Source organism: Astatotilapia calliptera, chromosome 9 (assembly GCF_900246225.1).
Source record: "Astatotilapia calliptera chromosome 9, fAstCal1.2, whole genome shotgun sequence".
NCBI lineage: Eukaryota > Metazoa > Chordata > Actinopteri > Cichliformes > Cichlidae > Astatotilapia > Astatotilapia calliptera.
Window position 1 is genome coordinate 21,866,661 of NC_039310.1, and position 15,673 is coordinate 21,882,333.

At 39.3% G+C, this 15,673-nt stretch overlaps 1 protein-coding gene and 2 long non-coding RNA genes across 5 annotated transcripts; 2 read left to right on the forward strand and 1 right to left on the reverse strand.

Moving 5' to 3' along the window:
* The first annotated feature begins 328 nt into the window (after positions 1-328).
* On the forward strand, positions 329-2,271 carry LOC113029343 (uncharacterized). Its single transcript, XR_003273389.1, has 4 exons — positions 329-435; positions 1,290-1,346; positions 1,948-1,998; positions 2,128-2,271. It is a non-coding gene; the product is annotated as an uncharacterized LOC113029343 (long non-coding RNA).
* A 1,687-nt stretch (positions 2,272-3,958) lies between these two features.
* Positions 3,959-7,767, forward strand: LOC113029232 (uncharacterized). The gene is made up of 5 exons (XR_003273363.1): positions 3,959-4,041; positions 5,151-5,174; positions 5,428-5,499; positions 5,624-5,730; positions 7,607-7,767. It is a non-coding gene; the product is annotated as an uncharacterized LOC113029232 (long non-coding RNA).
* A 196-nt stretch (positions 7,768-7,963) lies between these two features.
* On the reverse strand, positions 7,964-14,726 carry cdv3 (carnitine deficiency-associated gene expressed in ventricle 3). 3 transcript variants are annotated; one of them, XM_026179998.1, is made up of 5 exons: positions 14,243-14,726; positions 13,544-13,620; positions 11,093-11,226; positions 10,779-10,944; positions 7,964-9,621 (listed from the first exon to the last, which is right to left on the reverse strand). In XM_026179998.1, the coding sequence occupies exons 1-5, from the start codon at positions 14,426-14,428 to the stop codon at positions 9,495-9,497; spliced, it is 690 nt and encodes a 229-aa protein (XP_026035783.1). In that variant the 5' UTR covers positions 14,429-14,726; the 3' UTR covers positions 7,964-9,494. The 3 variants fall into 3 exon arrangements, with proteins under 3 accessions (XP_026035783.1, XP_026035784.1, XP_026035782.1); XM_026179999.1 differs by having other exon boundaries at positions 10,779-10,947; positions 13,544-13,617; positions 14,243-14,725; XM_026179997.1 differs by having other exon boundaries at positions 10,779-10,947; positions 14,243-14,724.
* Positions 14,727-15,673: the final 947 nt, after the last annotated feature.

A 15,673-nucleotide genomic window follows, 5' to 3' on the forward strand; every position in this document is an offset into this window, starting at 1 on the left:
AAGGTCTCCACAGAACCTGCACATTCAGCCCCTGACAAACTAACATGACAACATCTGTCTGAACAAAGACTAAAGCTGGTTTTGGTCTTTTTAACACTATTAGTTTATATTTGGATTATTCAATTTCAATAATTCATTAATAAAATGTTTTTCACCAAACATAACACTTCAGAAATAAACAAGAAAGAAAGGCCTGAACTAAACTAGTACAAAATGTTGTAGAGAATAAAGAAAAGTAAAGAATGCAAACATATTTACATTTGCTAACAAACGAACAAAGCTGAACTTTGATATTAAACAAGGGCTGAAAGAGTCTCCACCTACAAACACTTGCATTATAAAACAGGAGGTCTGTGTGCAGACAGGAGGCTGATCACATCCACGATGAGAGGACTCGCACTGCTCTGTTTGGTGGGATTTATTCTCACAGCTTCGGTAAGAAAATATCATGCACCTGTTTGAGCTTCCTTTAATGAACTGATTTCCTGCCTAACAGTTAAGTTAGACTTCAGATTTAAACACAAGTTGGACTTAAATGTGATTTTTTTCACCACGAATCAGCTGGAGTGTGTCTCATGCTGCTGCTGATCTGAGATTTACTGATTAATTATTTGCTTTGAAATGTCAATGACCTTCCAGCACTGAGGTAATAAAATAAAAATAATTAAAAACCTCCATCTTTTAACTTTGGTTTATCATTATTTTGATTATCATTATGTATAAAATTGATCCATTTTCATTACAGTTGCATGAAGGAAGCCCAGGAAGCACAAGCAAAAAGTGTTTTTGTAACTTTTAAAACAAGTACTATTATGCACGACTAAAGAAGCCGTAAATAAACAAGTTATTTTGTGTACCTTAGCTTGGTTGTAAAAATCACCTATGTTTTGATCATTGAGATAATGATCAAAACATAAGCAAATATAATGACTTTTTTGGCTGTGTTAACATGTGCAACTGTGTAATTTACGTTTCTGTCTGTGTTAAAATGATGTGAAGTCATTATTTGACAGAAACAATTCAGTTTTACAAAGTTAGAGTACAGATAATGAAACAGTTGCACACAGAGGTTACAGCTATTGTTAGTTTTAAACCTTTGTCTCATAATTTACATATTCAGTTTCAGTTCTCAGAATCCAAAGAGAAGAAGCAAAATGTTATAATTTCTTTCTTTTTTGTGTCAACTTCTGTCTGCACTTATTTTTGTCTCTTTTCACACTTGAAAGGATTTTTGTAAAAGAGCAAGCTCAAGCTTCTTATTAGCTTATTGTATATATTTTCTATTTTAGGCCACACACTGGCACCCTCTTGAAAATCCTCTTTCTTTTCCAACTGAACCAACAAGTGTAAGTACTGCAGAGGTACAACACCAGAAACATGACCAGTATTTATGTCTTATAATTTTATATTTTTAATTTGGTCGCAGGTGTGAATGCTAGCATGTTTGGTTGTCTGTGACAGGCTGGTGATGTATTGAGATCATGCTCTGCCCTTTGCTTCATGACTGCTAAGATAGACTCTGAATCCACTCTCAGTTAGCCGATGAACCTGCTCTACCTCCTGAGCTACAGCCACCACGAGTCGAGCTACAGTTTCTAGACTCTGTAAAGTTTTTGTTCAGTCAAAAAAACCCATTTGAATAGTTTTTATTATCAGTGTAGTGTCACTCAGAGAAAAACGTACGAACAATAAAGCTGATAGTCCCAGCCACAGATGAGCTAATAGGTTTTTTTAAAAAAAGATCTGTGCAACTGCTCAACCCGACTGCCTGGAGCAACAGAGCTGTACAGTAACATGACTTTAAAAAAAATGGAGAACAATTTTAATTAGCACTGCCCTTTCTTTAAATATGTTCATACACCAATGATGTATAAAATCATTTGAGCAAGTCATATTCCATTAATTCAGTTTAAAGATCTGTAACTGATGTAATCCAACACATTTCAGAACGGGACCTCGCATCCAAATAATTCTACTCATGCTGGAAATGCCACAGAGGTAAAACACCATCCGCACAGCTTTTATAATGTCGGACAACAGCATTTAATTTGGAATAGCACTGACGAGAGAACAGAGAATATGTGGCAATTTATTGAAATCCTTTTATTTTCTCTTTACACTTTACAGGTTCATCACAATAATACAGCTGCAGCAACAGTGAAAGAAGACGCGTGATGCTAAAAATGTTGAAGCGTGAATCTTCACAGAGACAGACGACCGTGATTCTGCTGGTGTTACCGCCTTCTCTGAATAAACACTAAAATTATGTTGTGGGAAAAGTTTTCTTTATTTATTAAACTTAATAAAAGGTCTTTTAAAATGTGTTTTTCAAGAGATGGAAAAAAAAAAGACCTACTCTAACATAGGAATTAATAACTGACGTTAAATTTTCACGTTAATCATATTTCATTAACAATTAAGCACTGCCTGGTTATTTAAGGTCTAAGAAACTGAATGCATCACATCAGAGTCGGAGCTGTAGGGGCGTTTCTAGGACTTTCTTAACAAGGTGGCAGAGAGGGGGGCAATAATCATGTATGATCTCAAATTTAATGTCCTCAGCTTGTAATGTTTAGACTTTGAAATGCAGTTACTTTGATTACAGTGCTTTGTTCTCTCACAAACCACAAGCTTTACATAAAAGTACATACAAATTTAACCTATTAACAGTTAGACAATTACAAATCAAAAATAAAGTAAGCTAGTCACACGCAGTAATGTAACAGCTACACATTTTAAAATCAATATTAGCTCATAGCTTTAAAAGTCATTTTAAATGTAAGAGTGTTTTTTCTGCACATTACTTGCAGAAACGTGCAGATCGAATCACCGGTGTTGTCAAAACGCGACTGTGATTCTGCGGAGTGATTGACAGTACTGTGATCCAATAAGATAAGGCAGTTTCAGATGGACAGTTTTCTAAACCAATGACGGTGGGAGTTAGAGGGTAGGCGATCAGATTCCAAGAGGGGTCTAGAAGGGTGGGTCTAGAAAGGGCGGTGCCACCCCATGCCACCCTTTTAGACTCACCCCTGCTGAGCTGAGCATCAGCCAAGTCGCAATCAGCCAAGGTTTCGGGTGAACCCATTGCCCCACCCTATGTGATTTCCTGAGGTCAGATGGCCCAGGATGTGAGTGGGCGTTAAGGCGTCTGGGGAGGGAACTCAAAACTGGATTATAGATGGCAGACAGTTGGTGTCGTAAACCACCGCCTCTGTTCAAAGATGGTCATTCACAGTGGACATAGATGGCTTCTTTCACTCCTCTTTCAAACCATCTGTCCTCTCTGTCCAAAATATGAACACTGGCATCCTCAAAAGAGTGACCTTTGTCCTTTAGATGCAGATGGACAGCTGAGTCTTGTCCCGTGGAGGTGGCTCTTCTATGTTGTGCCATGCGTTTATGAAGTAGCTGTTTGGTCTCTCCAGTGTAAAGTTTTGTTTAGGAGGCAAAACTCCTAAACACAAACTTAACAACTGCATGCGGTACAGTGTAGAGAGGAATGTCCAGACCTCTACATTTTGGTTTTAGAGCTGAGAACCTGCAAATTCAGCCCAATACAAACTAACTCGACATGACAACACCCGTCTGAACAAAGACCAAAGCTGGTTTTGTTCTTTTTTTTAACACTATTAGTTTACATTTGGATTATTCCAGTTCAAAAAATCATTAATAAAATGGATAAAAAAATGAATAAAATTAATAAAATGAGCATTTTTAACCAAACATAACACTTAAGAAAGAAGCAAAAAAATTTTTTAAAAGTAAAACGAAAGAAAGAAACAGTAAGTAAAAAGGGCCTGAATTATATTAAACTAAAAATGTTGTTTTCTGAAGAATAAAGCAGACTTTGTGAGTGCAAACATGTTTGCATTTGCTAACAAAGTTGAACTTTGATGTTAAACAAGAGCTGAAAGAGTCTCCACCTACAAACACTTGCATTATAAAACAGGAGGTCTGTGCGCAGACGGGACGCTGATCACATCCACGATGAGAGGACTCGCACTGCTCTGTTTGGTGGGATTTATTCTCACAGCTTCGGTAAGAACATTCATATCCCTGTTTGATCTTCATGGATTTACTGAAAGGAAGAAATTTAAATGGTTGAAAGGAACTAACGGTCTCACTGAGCCAATAGCAAATTATAGTCTTCATAAATATTTAGATGTCATTTTATATTTTTGTAGTTTTGTAAAGCTATTGTTTAACTGGTAAGTTCGACTCCAGATGTAAACATGAGTTTGAATTAAATATATTTTTTCACCAAGAATCAGCTGGAGTGATTCATGCTGCTTTGCTTGCTTTGAAATGTCAATGACCTTTCAGCACTGAGGGAAAAGAAAGAGGCAAAAAAAACCCTCTAGCACTGAATTTTGTATCTGTCTGACATTATTCTGTTTTTAAGTTTTATCAGGTAGTAAATACAAACACTTGTCATTACATCTTAACCTCCTAGGACCTGGCGTCCACATATGTGGACATCACATTTTGGGTTATTTAGGCCAAAATACTCAATTTTGCTCTACATGGGCCTGATATCCACTTACGAGGACATTATGCTGCTACTGTTCTATCAAAATTTTAAACGAATATCCTCATATGTGGCTCTTATTTTTCTTAAAAACAAAAATAAGGTAAAAAAAAACCTTTGTTTTTACATTCATCGGGCCCCAAACAGCCCAAATATCAAAGAGAAATTAAAAATGCATGCCGTTTAAGAGTTCGGGTCTTAGGAGGTTAATCCAATCTTTAAGAAACAACATCACCCAATCACAGCCTCTAAAACGAGAAAACAAAAGTAGATAAACTCAACACAAAAATAAGGAATTTTTGCAGCTTAAAGTCATCTTAATTTATTATTTGACATGGATGGTGTGATCTTATATAGGTCATATACAGATCATGAAAAACATATTCTATAGCTATTTTAATATTAAATCTTTGTCCCTTTAGTTTTTGCAACTTACATTTCCAACTTCAGTGTCATCAATGTCCAGAAAGAGAGAAAATATGAAATCTTTTTATTTCCACCTTTTTTGTGCAGCTTCCATAATTACTTTTTTTTGTTTCGTTTTATTAAAATGTTTCTTCTTCTTAAACATCAAATGGTTTATTTTAAGAAGACTTAAAGTTGTTCTTTGTCATTCTAGCATTCAGCTAGAGCTACAACTACCGTAAGTACTACATTAATAAAACACCAGAAACATCAACCAGTATTTCTAATGTTTTATATTTTCATGTTTATCGGTTTAAGTAAAGATTACCAAAGGTACCCTGACGAATTGTTAAAATATTACAAAACTTGACATATCTTTCATTTCTTGGTTTGATGGTGTGTAAAACTATTTGTAGATTAGATTTGATTTAGATGTCGGGGGAAAGGTTAAGTTTAAAAGCCTGTAACTAATGTAATCCAATGCATTTCAGAGAATACCCACCTCTATCTGGCATGCTCTATCCTCTAATAATACTCGTTCATCACCTAGAAATGGTACACAGGTAAAACACCTTCAACACAGCTTTCATAATGTCTTACAACAACATTTAATCTGAAATAACACTGACAAGACAGCTGAGAACGTATGGCAAATAATTTTTTATTTTCCTCCTGTATATTATATAGGCCGTTCATCACAACAATACAGTGGAAGCAACAGTTGAACCAACAGTGAAAGAAGACGCACCAAATGTGCTCTAAAAACTTCAAAGAAAGACACCGTTCGACTGATGGTATAGTCTTCTCTGAATACACATTAGAAACCTATAATTAAAAAGTTCCTCTTATTTGTTATTATGCTTTGTATAAGGTCATTTAAAATCTATTTGTTACTTAGGAGATGAAACAACAACAAAAAAAACACCTACACTGACCAAATTCAGTTTTATTTATTTTTCTGTTATTTAATCCTCACAATGTTACTGGAGGCCAAAGTAATACTATCCAGAGTAACTTTCTGGTTAGATACCATAACCAGAAAGTTACAATAACGTCTGTTTTAACTGGATTTAGAAGCAGGAAATTAGAGGACATCCAGATCTTTATGTTATGTTATGTTAATAGAAATTCCTGCAGTTTAACTAATTGGTGTGTGTTACGTGGCTCCAGGGATAAATAAAGTTGGGTGTCACCTGAATAGAAGTGAAAATGTACGCTATGCCTTCAGATGCTGCTGCCTAAGGGAAGCATGTAAATGGTAAACAGAAATGGTCCGCGCAGGGAACCCTGTGGTACTCCATAATTAACCTTAGTGTGTGAAGAGGACTCCTCATTTACATGAACAAATTGGAGCCTATTAGATAGAAATGATTCTAATCACTGCAGCGCAGTACCTGTAATACCGACTGCATGTTCTAATCTGTGTAATAACATATTACGGTTGACAGTATCGAACACTGCGCTGAGGTCTAGCAGGACAAGCAGAGAGGAGTCACTGTCAGAGGCCATAAGAAGATCATTTGTAACCTTCACTAAAGCTGTTTCTGTGCTGTGATGAGCTCTGAAACCTGACTGAAACTCTTCAAATAAACCATTCCTCTGCAGATGATCTGTTAGCTGTTTGACAACTACTCTTTCAAGGATGTTTGATATGAAAGGAAGGTTGGAGATTGGCCTATAATTACCTAAAACAGCTGAGGCAAGTGATGGCTTTTTAAGTAGTGGCTTAATTACTGTGAGCTTGAAGGGCTGTGGTACATAGCCGATTATTAGAGATAGGTTGATCATATTTAAGATTGAAGAATTAATTAATGGCAGGACTTCTTTGCGGAGTCTTGCAGGAATTAGGTCTAAAAGACACGTTGATGGTTTGGAGGAATAATTACTGAAGTTAAGATCAATTGGAGAAATAGACTAAATAAATATTAATGGTATTGAAAGTAGCTGTAGATAATGTTACTTCTAGAGACTGAGGTTATGAATAATTTTTTCTATAAACATTTTCTTTTAGAATTTTATTTGCAAATAAATTCATCAAGTTATTAATAGTTAAGGTTAAATGAATGCCCCGCTCAGAGTTGTTTTTATTTTCTTCAATCGGTGATGAGTAGTAAGATGTTCTAGCTTTACGGGGCTTTTTACAAAAATACAAATAAAACAAATTAATGACACGCCAGTTCCACAGCAGCTTACGAGTCATCTGCTTTAAAATGCAAATTTAAGAGTCAACTATGTCCGATTTAAGGTTTTGCTTTGTTTTATTTTTTTCCTTTCAGAGTCATACGCAGTGTAGATGTAAAAGTATTAAAAAGATAATCAACCTCTGTGGGAGGAGACTTGGGAGTAAAATGTTCGAGTTGTATGTCAAATCCAGACAAAGCCAGACCCTGAGTGTGTTTGGTGGGGGGTGGGTTCTTTTAAATTTTGAAAGTCAGTTGAGTCATTTGGCTGTCAGCGGATGCACGATCCTATGAGGCGTTTCCTCATAGGATCGTGCATCCGCTTTAAAAGTAATTCTACTCCCTCAACAGAAGTAACAGACCATCAGCACAGATTTCATGTCTTACAACAGCATTTTATCTGAAATAACATGGACAAGACAGCTGAGACTGTGTGGCAATTAACTGAAATCATTTTATTTATTTATTTTTTCCTCTGTATACTTTATAGACTGTTCATCACAACATGTCATTGGAAGCAACAGCGAAAGAAGACGTATCCAAGAGACGCTAAAAAGATGAAAACATGAAACCTCCCAGAGACAGACCACAAAATCTGTTAGTTTCACTGCCTTCTCTGAATAAACATTAAAAGGCTGTATTTAAAACAAAGAAGACGTTTCTCTTATTTGTTGTTATGCATGTATAAGGTCATTTAAAATGTGTTTTTCACCCAAGAGCTGGAACTTTTGTGTCGGGACAAAAAACATCTACTCTGACAAAATGAGACAATATAGGAATCGATAATCGAGGGGACATCAGATTAACACAAGTCAGGCGTTTACAGCTTCAAGGATTCAGACAAGACTAAATTCACAAGGATCACTTTATTTTTTTTCCTGTGTTGAGGGTCTTTTTCATCACAAATATTACCCAGCAGGATGTCCCAGCAGGTATCAATGCTCCCTAACATATTCATGGGAAGAACATACACAACATAACTTCATTTCTTTATGTTTCTAAACACACTGCTTTAAAGCCCACTGGATATTAACTGGGTGTCGCACAGCTGCACAAGCTACCTGTTTTACATGAGGACTGCGATTTTTGGATTACCTGTGAGGAAAAAACACAAAAGCCTTAAAAATCGGGGGGGTTTAGTCAGTATGGTCAAACATCATCAAGAAATCAGCATTTGAAAGTGGTTTCCAATCACTCAGACCACAGGAAAGTATTTGTTACCAAAAGGCTGGTTTCAGATTAGAAACAAGCTTTAATGACTCGTCTGATGTTCAATGAGAAAAAGGGCAGCAGAATCAAACAGTGGATATGAAAGACAGTTAGTAGTTGTAATCATCAGGCAAACTAAAACAGCACTACATTCTTGAGTTTGTTTTTCTTTTGCATGTTTTTTGTGTCTTTTTTTTAGCAAAGTGGTGAGATCCGGAGGCAGGCAACAGCCCGTTGAGACAGCACTTCACTTCAGATGACAATGCAGTTTCTTTCTACCAGTAAGGCCACTTTATAAAGAAACATCTAAATGAGGACCGCAACCTATCGCTTCTTGTCCATTGCTCTCTGCAGAGTGTTGTCATCGTGAATTTAAAAGGAAAAGAGAAGAAGAAAAAGAACAATGTTTCAAGTTTCTAAATTAAAGAGCCTGATGGTCAGCTTGTAAGCAGAGGGAGGGGAAGGGGGTGGGGGGAGGTTGGTGTTCGCCCCTCCCCCCTTCCCATCTCCACCACAGTGAGGGTAGGAAAAAAAAAAAAAAAAGAAGAAGCTCAGTCCACATGGTCACCACCAGCTATGCTGCTGAGGTAGTATCCCCGCTCTCAAAGTCCCAACCGCAACTCAAGAAAAAAAGAACAAAAATACACCTCAAAATAACCGCGGGTTATAGCGATCTTGCAAAAAAATAGATATTCTCACATAAGTTTGTAAAATCATCTTGCCTAAAGTCATCTTCGATCCTCTGTGGCTTTTCTCAAAGCAAGTCCAGAGAGAAGTTGCGCCACACAACCGCTGCTCTGAGTACAATCCACAAAGGACACCTGTGTCGCCTTTTTGTTGCTGCTGCAGTGTCGTACGTTTGGGTGTATTTCCTAATTCCGTTTCGGTGGTTCCCTCTTTCAGCCCCTTCAGATGCAGTCCTTCAGTTTTGCCAACCAAACGTATGTGAAGTGTGTTTACTGATCTTTTTAAAGGGCGTGTCACTGTATGTGCTGCAGTGGTGGGGTGTTGTGTGTGTGAGTGTGTGTATGGGGCTGTGTGTTGTGTGTGGTGATGGTGGCATCGTGAGCTCTGTCAGGACTGCAGTCCACACAGCTTTGGGATCAGCTTCCTTCAAAGGGGCTGGGCAGGACCGTGCTGGAGGGGCCAGGGGACAGAGGGACGCCGCTCTACTTATCCCCCAGGATGGCGTACTGGTTGTCGAGCTGCAAGTGCTGCATAGAAGCGCCACCGGTCTCCTCTCTGCCACGGTTCCTGTGTTTCACAACCTCGAAGGTCTTCTCCATTTCTCTGTCCCTGAAACACAAACATCAGGTCATTCAAGGAGCGAAAGCAGCATTACTTACTGTAATTATGGTGGCACCACAGTATAATCATTCCTGCATAACTGAGCCTTTAGACACTTTATGTCCAGTGAAAAACTAAGTACCCCCTTACTACTTTCGTAGCTATCGAGAAGATCAGTAGCAGCCGGCTGCTGCTAATTAAATGACTTTGATCAACTGAGCATCAGTAAGTGTGAGCACCTCTATAACATGAGAAGCTTTGGCAGTTTGCTGGTCTGGAGCATTCAGGTGTGTGTTAACACAGCGCCAAGGAGGAAAGATATAATCAGTGATCTCAGAGAAGCAACTGTTACCGCCCATCAATCTTGGAAGGTTTACGAACAATATGAAGTCCATCACTCTGCAGTTAGAATGATTATTAACAAGTGGAAAATATTCAGTTGCTAATATGGCAACTTTTCACTCAAAGGTCACCACACACCACACCTCAGACTCTACAGGCCTCACTTAGCTTGTTAAAAGTTCAAAGTTCATGAGAGCACAAAGACTGAACACGTTTGGCTTGTTTGGAAGGTTGCAAGTGAACAAACCACAAGACTTCTGGAACAATGTTGTTATGACAAAGTGCACAGAGCCACATTTGGCTAATCAGCACAAATGGCTCACGCACAGTGGTGAAGGGGTGATGATTTGGGCTTGTTTTTCAGACTGTGAGTAACCATGAACTTGTCTAAATACCAGAGTATTCTAAACATGAGGCCATGTGTCCAATAATGAAAGCATCAGGACAATGATAACAAGCCTAAGAACAAAGTTTAGTACATATTTAAATACCATATTGGAAATAAAAATTACAAATAAAATAAAGCCAGAAAATCAAAACAACTACTGTTAACAAAAATGGATTATGTGGCACACAAAGGCTAGATGCTACAGCACAAACAGGAGAAAATAAGGATGTGATGACTACAGCGCTAACATCATTGTGAGACAAGAATACACTGCCACGTAAAACTAGCACGGCAGAAGTCAACCCTAACACAGATGCGAGAGTGAAATAAGTGATCTACAAAGAATCGCCAAGCAGTTCCCAGAGCTGAAGAATATTTTGCCCTTAGGCTCATCCAGATACGTTATTATAACGGTTTTCCTGTAAACTCTGCTTACTTGCGTGTCTCAACGTGCTTGGCGGTGGCCAGTAGAGAGGGGAACTGTGTGTCACTGAAGATTTCAGGAGGGCCCTGGGTCGGGCCTCGTTTGGTGGTGGTAAGTCGAGCTCCCGGAGGGCGATATACACCAGCGGGCTTCGCCTCAGGTACCTCTACATTCTCTACTGCTGAAATGAAATGCATCAAAAAACAAAAATCACTGTGCTGCTCAAAAAAAACAATGGAAAAGCTGAATTTAGATGACTGAAACAAATAAAGGCCCTCAGGTCCCCCAGGAAGAAAAAAAGGTCGATTTTACATCGGTTTACTCACCCACAGGAGCAGGAGGAGGCGCGGCACCAGACTTGTTCCAGGGACCTTTTTCACCTCGTTCTCCACTGACGAGAATGATCTCTCCATCCTCACCAACCTCCTCCTTCTCATACTCCTCTTCCTCTTTCTCGTCACTACAAACAACCAGGAGGCAGTAAAGCATAGGTGAACACATGCCCAGGTGCCCTGCTGCTGATATAACTGAATGCATCAAAGCTGATAAGGTTAGGACAGAAACCTCCATGTCCTGTGTGTCCCTGTACATTTACTACACAGCAAAACAAAGATGCTTCCTTTTATTTCCATCACCAGAATGACAGCATTCAAATATGGCTGATTTAGAGTTTTGGGTTCAGAGCCAAAGACTCACAAAAAAAACAGATTTGGCTTCCATCCCCACTGCAGTGCACCTCCACGCTGTTTTAATACTATGGATATTGATACTTCTTGATCACTCTGTGAAAGTCCTGTTCTGGGCCATCTGGCTTGGGCCCTTCAGTGTGCAGAAACCTCCACCTCTGTGTCAAACTGACCTGTCATATTTAATCGCTGGTGATGCTGGACCTCCAGCTACATATCAACAAGCAACAAGTAGTGTCGACCGTGCCCAGGCCCAAAAGCGTTACATCGGATGCCTGTTCTGTGAAGTAGGACCAACCCAATCACTGCTTACGACCAACTCTACTCACCAGACTTTGTCTTCTTCCTCAAAATGAAACAGAAGATTAACAGTTGCTGTTTTAATACAGTGGAGGAGACATAGTGTGCATTGCTGCAAGAACAGGACTTCCAGGGAATGATCTAAAAATAGCAGGAACACTGGAAGAGGTCCAGAGGTGCACAAGGACATTGCCTGCTATCCCCTTTTAAGGTCAACTTAAATTGGGCATGATTTTTGGATCTTGAGGTTAAAGTTGCACCTTGCGAAATGTTCGGAACTGTTTGTGTGGACAAATTCGTCCATCCTATTTTAGGGAAGTCCGATTGTGAAATTCTAAGTCGGTACCAATAAATAACAATCAGGATGGCAGTGGAGAGGTTTTTTTGTGTGTTTGTTCTGTTTCTAATCAGCCACTGACAGTGGCGCATGTCAGCTGATTAGCATTTCTTTCACCACTCCCTCTGTTTAACCTCACAGCTAAAACAGCTGTTCTTTTATTTATTCACTCAAGGGTTCAAATTATTTATACTGTGGAGGTTCAGAACAGAAACTCTTAAAAAAATAAAACCAAGGCCTGGAGCCCAGAAACAGCCCGGCGGGGCTTCAGTCCACCCCGCAGGATGCCTTAACTCTTTACTCCTTGAAAATGTTCTAGGAGAAAACCTTGAGGCTCTTTTCTGAATTGAGTGGTTACTGGCATTTTTTCAGACCTTCTTGTAGAACAAAACTGCCTGTGAATCAGAAGTTAGAGAGGGTGGTCTCTGTCTATGCAGTTACCCCTGGAAAGACCCGAAAACTATTCCAGTGGTCGTCAAACCACGCCTTTAATGATATATACTGAGGTGTCAAAACTCGCCATTGAGGGTACAGGTGAGGTCGTCAGATGTCGCCTTTACATCTCGTTGTGATCCAAAGTGATGATCTAACCTGAGCCAGAGGTCTGACTCAGAATTGGTTTTACTACCAAACACCAGCCATTGCCCGCTATACTACACCAATGTATATGAGTAACAGATTCGGCTCTTCACCTGTCACAGATTTATTATCGTTTCTATTTATTTTAAAAAAAAAAAAAAAATAGGATGTTTTTGACAGTTTAGCACAATATTTCTGTTTTCACCTGCAGAACAAACTCCAGGTAACGAGTTTCTGATGGATTTCTTGGTGTTACCACAGTAGCATTTTTCTGTAATAACATTTGACTGAATGTTGAAACGGCACTAATTTTTCTTAGGACATAATGTTTTATGAATTAACAGTTATTATGAAATGTCTGAACTATTTTAAATCAAACTGAGCTGTTTGTGGCTTAGTAATAAAATAGTATGACATCTGTTCTACAGAGGCAATTTATTATAAGTTCAATTAAATTGTATTTATCTAGCAGCAAAAAACCCCCCACAAAACGGCTGTCTTAAGGGGTTTTATAATGTAAAGTACAGACCCTACAATAATACATAGAAAAACAACAATCAGATGAGTAAGCAGTTGGCGACAGTGGGGAGAAAAAAAAACAAACCCTTTTAACAGGAAGAAATCTCCAGCTCAACCAGGTTCAGAGAGGGGCAGCCATCTCCTGCGACCAGTTGTGGGTCTGCTGAGGGGGTCAACTTGTGTTTCTCAGCATTTAATCCATGAATTAATTCATTGAAAACAGGAAGGATGCGCTGTTGCTGTTTGAAAATTTGACTTCTCTTTCCACCCTCTGTCCCAAAAACATCTGTATGGGAGTGTTATCTCCTGCAAGCTTCTGCTGAAGCACAGCTTAACCAAACATGTTTTAACCTCACCTTATCTGCAAAGCCTGGAGTCGAAGCCCGCTGTAGTCCACTTCTTTGTGCTCAAATTCTTTCCACTCCTCGTCCTCCTGGGCAGAGGAAAACATTAATTCGTGCACCTCACAGTGAAATCACACTTTAACAGGCCTCTAAGATCACTGTAGTCCAGTCATCATTGTGTGTGTGACAAGTCGTCAAAGCTAATCGATAACACAGCTGTATCACCTGATCATATCCTGATGTTATTAAGTGCTAAAAAGATGCTGATCTGCTAACAACTTATAACAAATGGCGGCTCGGCCTTGTTGAGAAACCACGATACAAAGAGGAGGGCTGTCAGCTTTACCTCCTGCCGGAACATGATTAACATGTGGATTTAAAATGTTTACATCTAATCTTATAAGTCAGAACATATTTAAAAGATCGCACTCGAAGTCAGAGATCGTGAAAAAAAAAAAGCTCAAAACGTGCGTCGTGGCACATTGTTGTGCCACTGGAAACCATATGCCGGCTTTTCCTTACATCATCCTAGAAAATAAACTCACGTTATTACCCCGACCTTATAAAACAACGTACGGAGGGGGGGGGGAGGCTGCCGCCAAGCAGGGCTTCTCTCCCAGAGGCTCTAATTCTGATCCGGGAGCAAACACCCGGCCGGACACCGGTGTGTGGTAGCGATGTGAAAAGTTATCGCAGAGCAGCGCCGGTTACCTTATCGATCTGAGCGTCCTGGTTCTCGTTTTTAGTCGATTTCTCCTTCTCCTTCTTGGTCTTCTTCAGTGCCGCCGATGTGGGCCCCGCGGCGGACTCCTTCCCCTTCCCCTTCTCTTTCTTCTTCTTTTTATCCCTCTTGGCAAAGAAATCGTCCAGGCTCTTCTCAGTTGGTACATCCGCCATTTTCAAAGAGCAGCGTTAACTAGCTTCAGTCAGACAACCGAGCAATGACAAACGTGAAAATAAGCACTCAGACCGAGAGGACAGCGGGTGAAGCGAGCAGAGGAGATGGAGTTACTCTGGAGTCCTTTCACTTCTTAGCTTCTGTTACAAGCTGACTTTAAAAAAAAAAGGTTCACTCCGGTCCTCTGCCCGAATCGTTAGCTATCCTGTCAACCATGCCATGCAGAGGCTATTTGACAAATCTGTACCGTCAACCGGAAGCACTTCTCCTCGCTTCCGCTTTCTTCTTCTTCGCGGTTAACAGCAACAAGGTGAATTAGCGCCACCTACTTGCCCAGCAACTTGCCTGCGAACGTTTAAGATCAAACAAAACGCAGTTTTAAAAGTAAAATTGTGTTGATTTATTATTAATGGAACCTACTTGGCCCTATGTGGAAAAGTAAACGTCCCTTAAACCTAATAACTGGCTGTGCCACCAATGGCAGTAGGAACTGCAATTAAGAATTTGCAGTGAGTCTTTCACATCACTGTGGAGGAATTTTGTAATAATAATAATAATAATAATAATAATAATAATAATAATGATAATAATAATGCATTTTATTTGAGGGTGCCTTTCTTAATCTCAAGGTCACCTTACAAAGAGAAAAGAAATCAATAAAACAGTAGATTAAAATAGATTCTAATAAATTAAAATACAGAAACCAGCAAAATACAACCACAAACAACAAATAAAAATAAACCCCCCCCAACAAAAACAGCAAGCAAAATCTGTATTAAAGCGAGTAAGCCAGTTTAAACAAGTAGGTTTTGAGTTGTGACTTAAACAAGGGAAGGGAATCTATATTTCTTAAGGCTGAAAGAAGTGAGTTCCCGAGCTGAGGAGCAGAGCGACTGAAAGCTCTGTGCCCCATAGTGGTAAGGCGAGCAGGTGTGGCAGATGAAGATCTGAGAGAGCGGGAAACTGTGGTGATATGAAGCAGATCACAGAGATAAGGAGGGGTAAATCTTTTTTGCAGAGTTGTTTTAATTTATCTACAATGGAAGGTTTTCCAGCATGAACAGCCTGTTTAAGGTCATGCCAAAGCAAGAAGTCCCAGACCATCACACTGCCACCACCACGTTTGACTGTTGGTATGAATTTATTTTTATGAAATGCTGTGTTAGTTTTACTCCAGATGCAACGGGGTGAAAACCTTGTAAAAAGGTTCAGCTTTTGCCTTGTCGGTCCACATATTTTTTTGG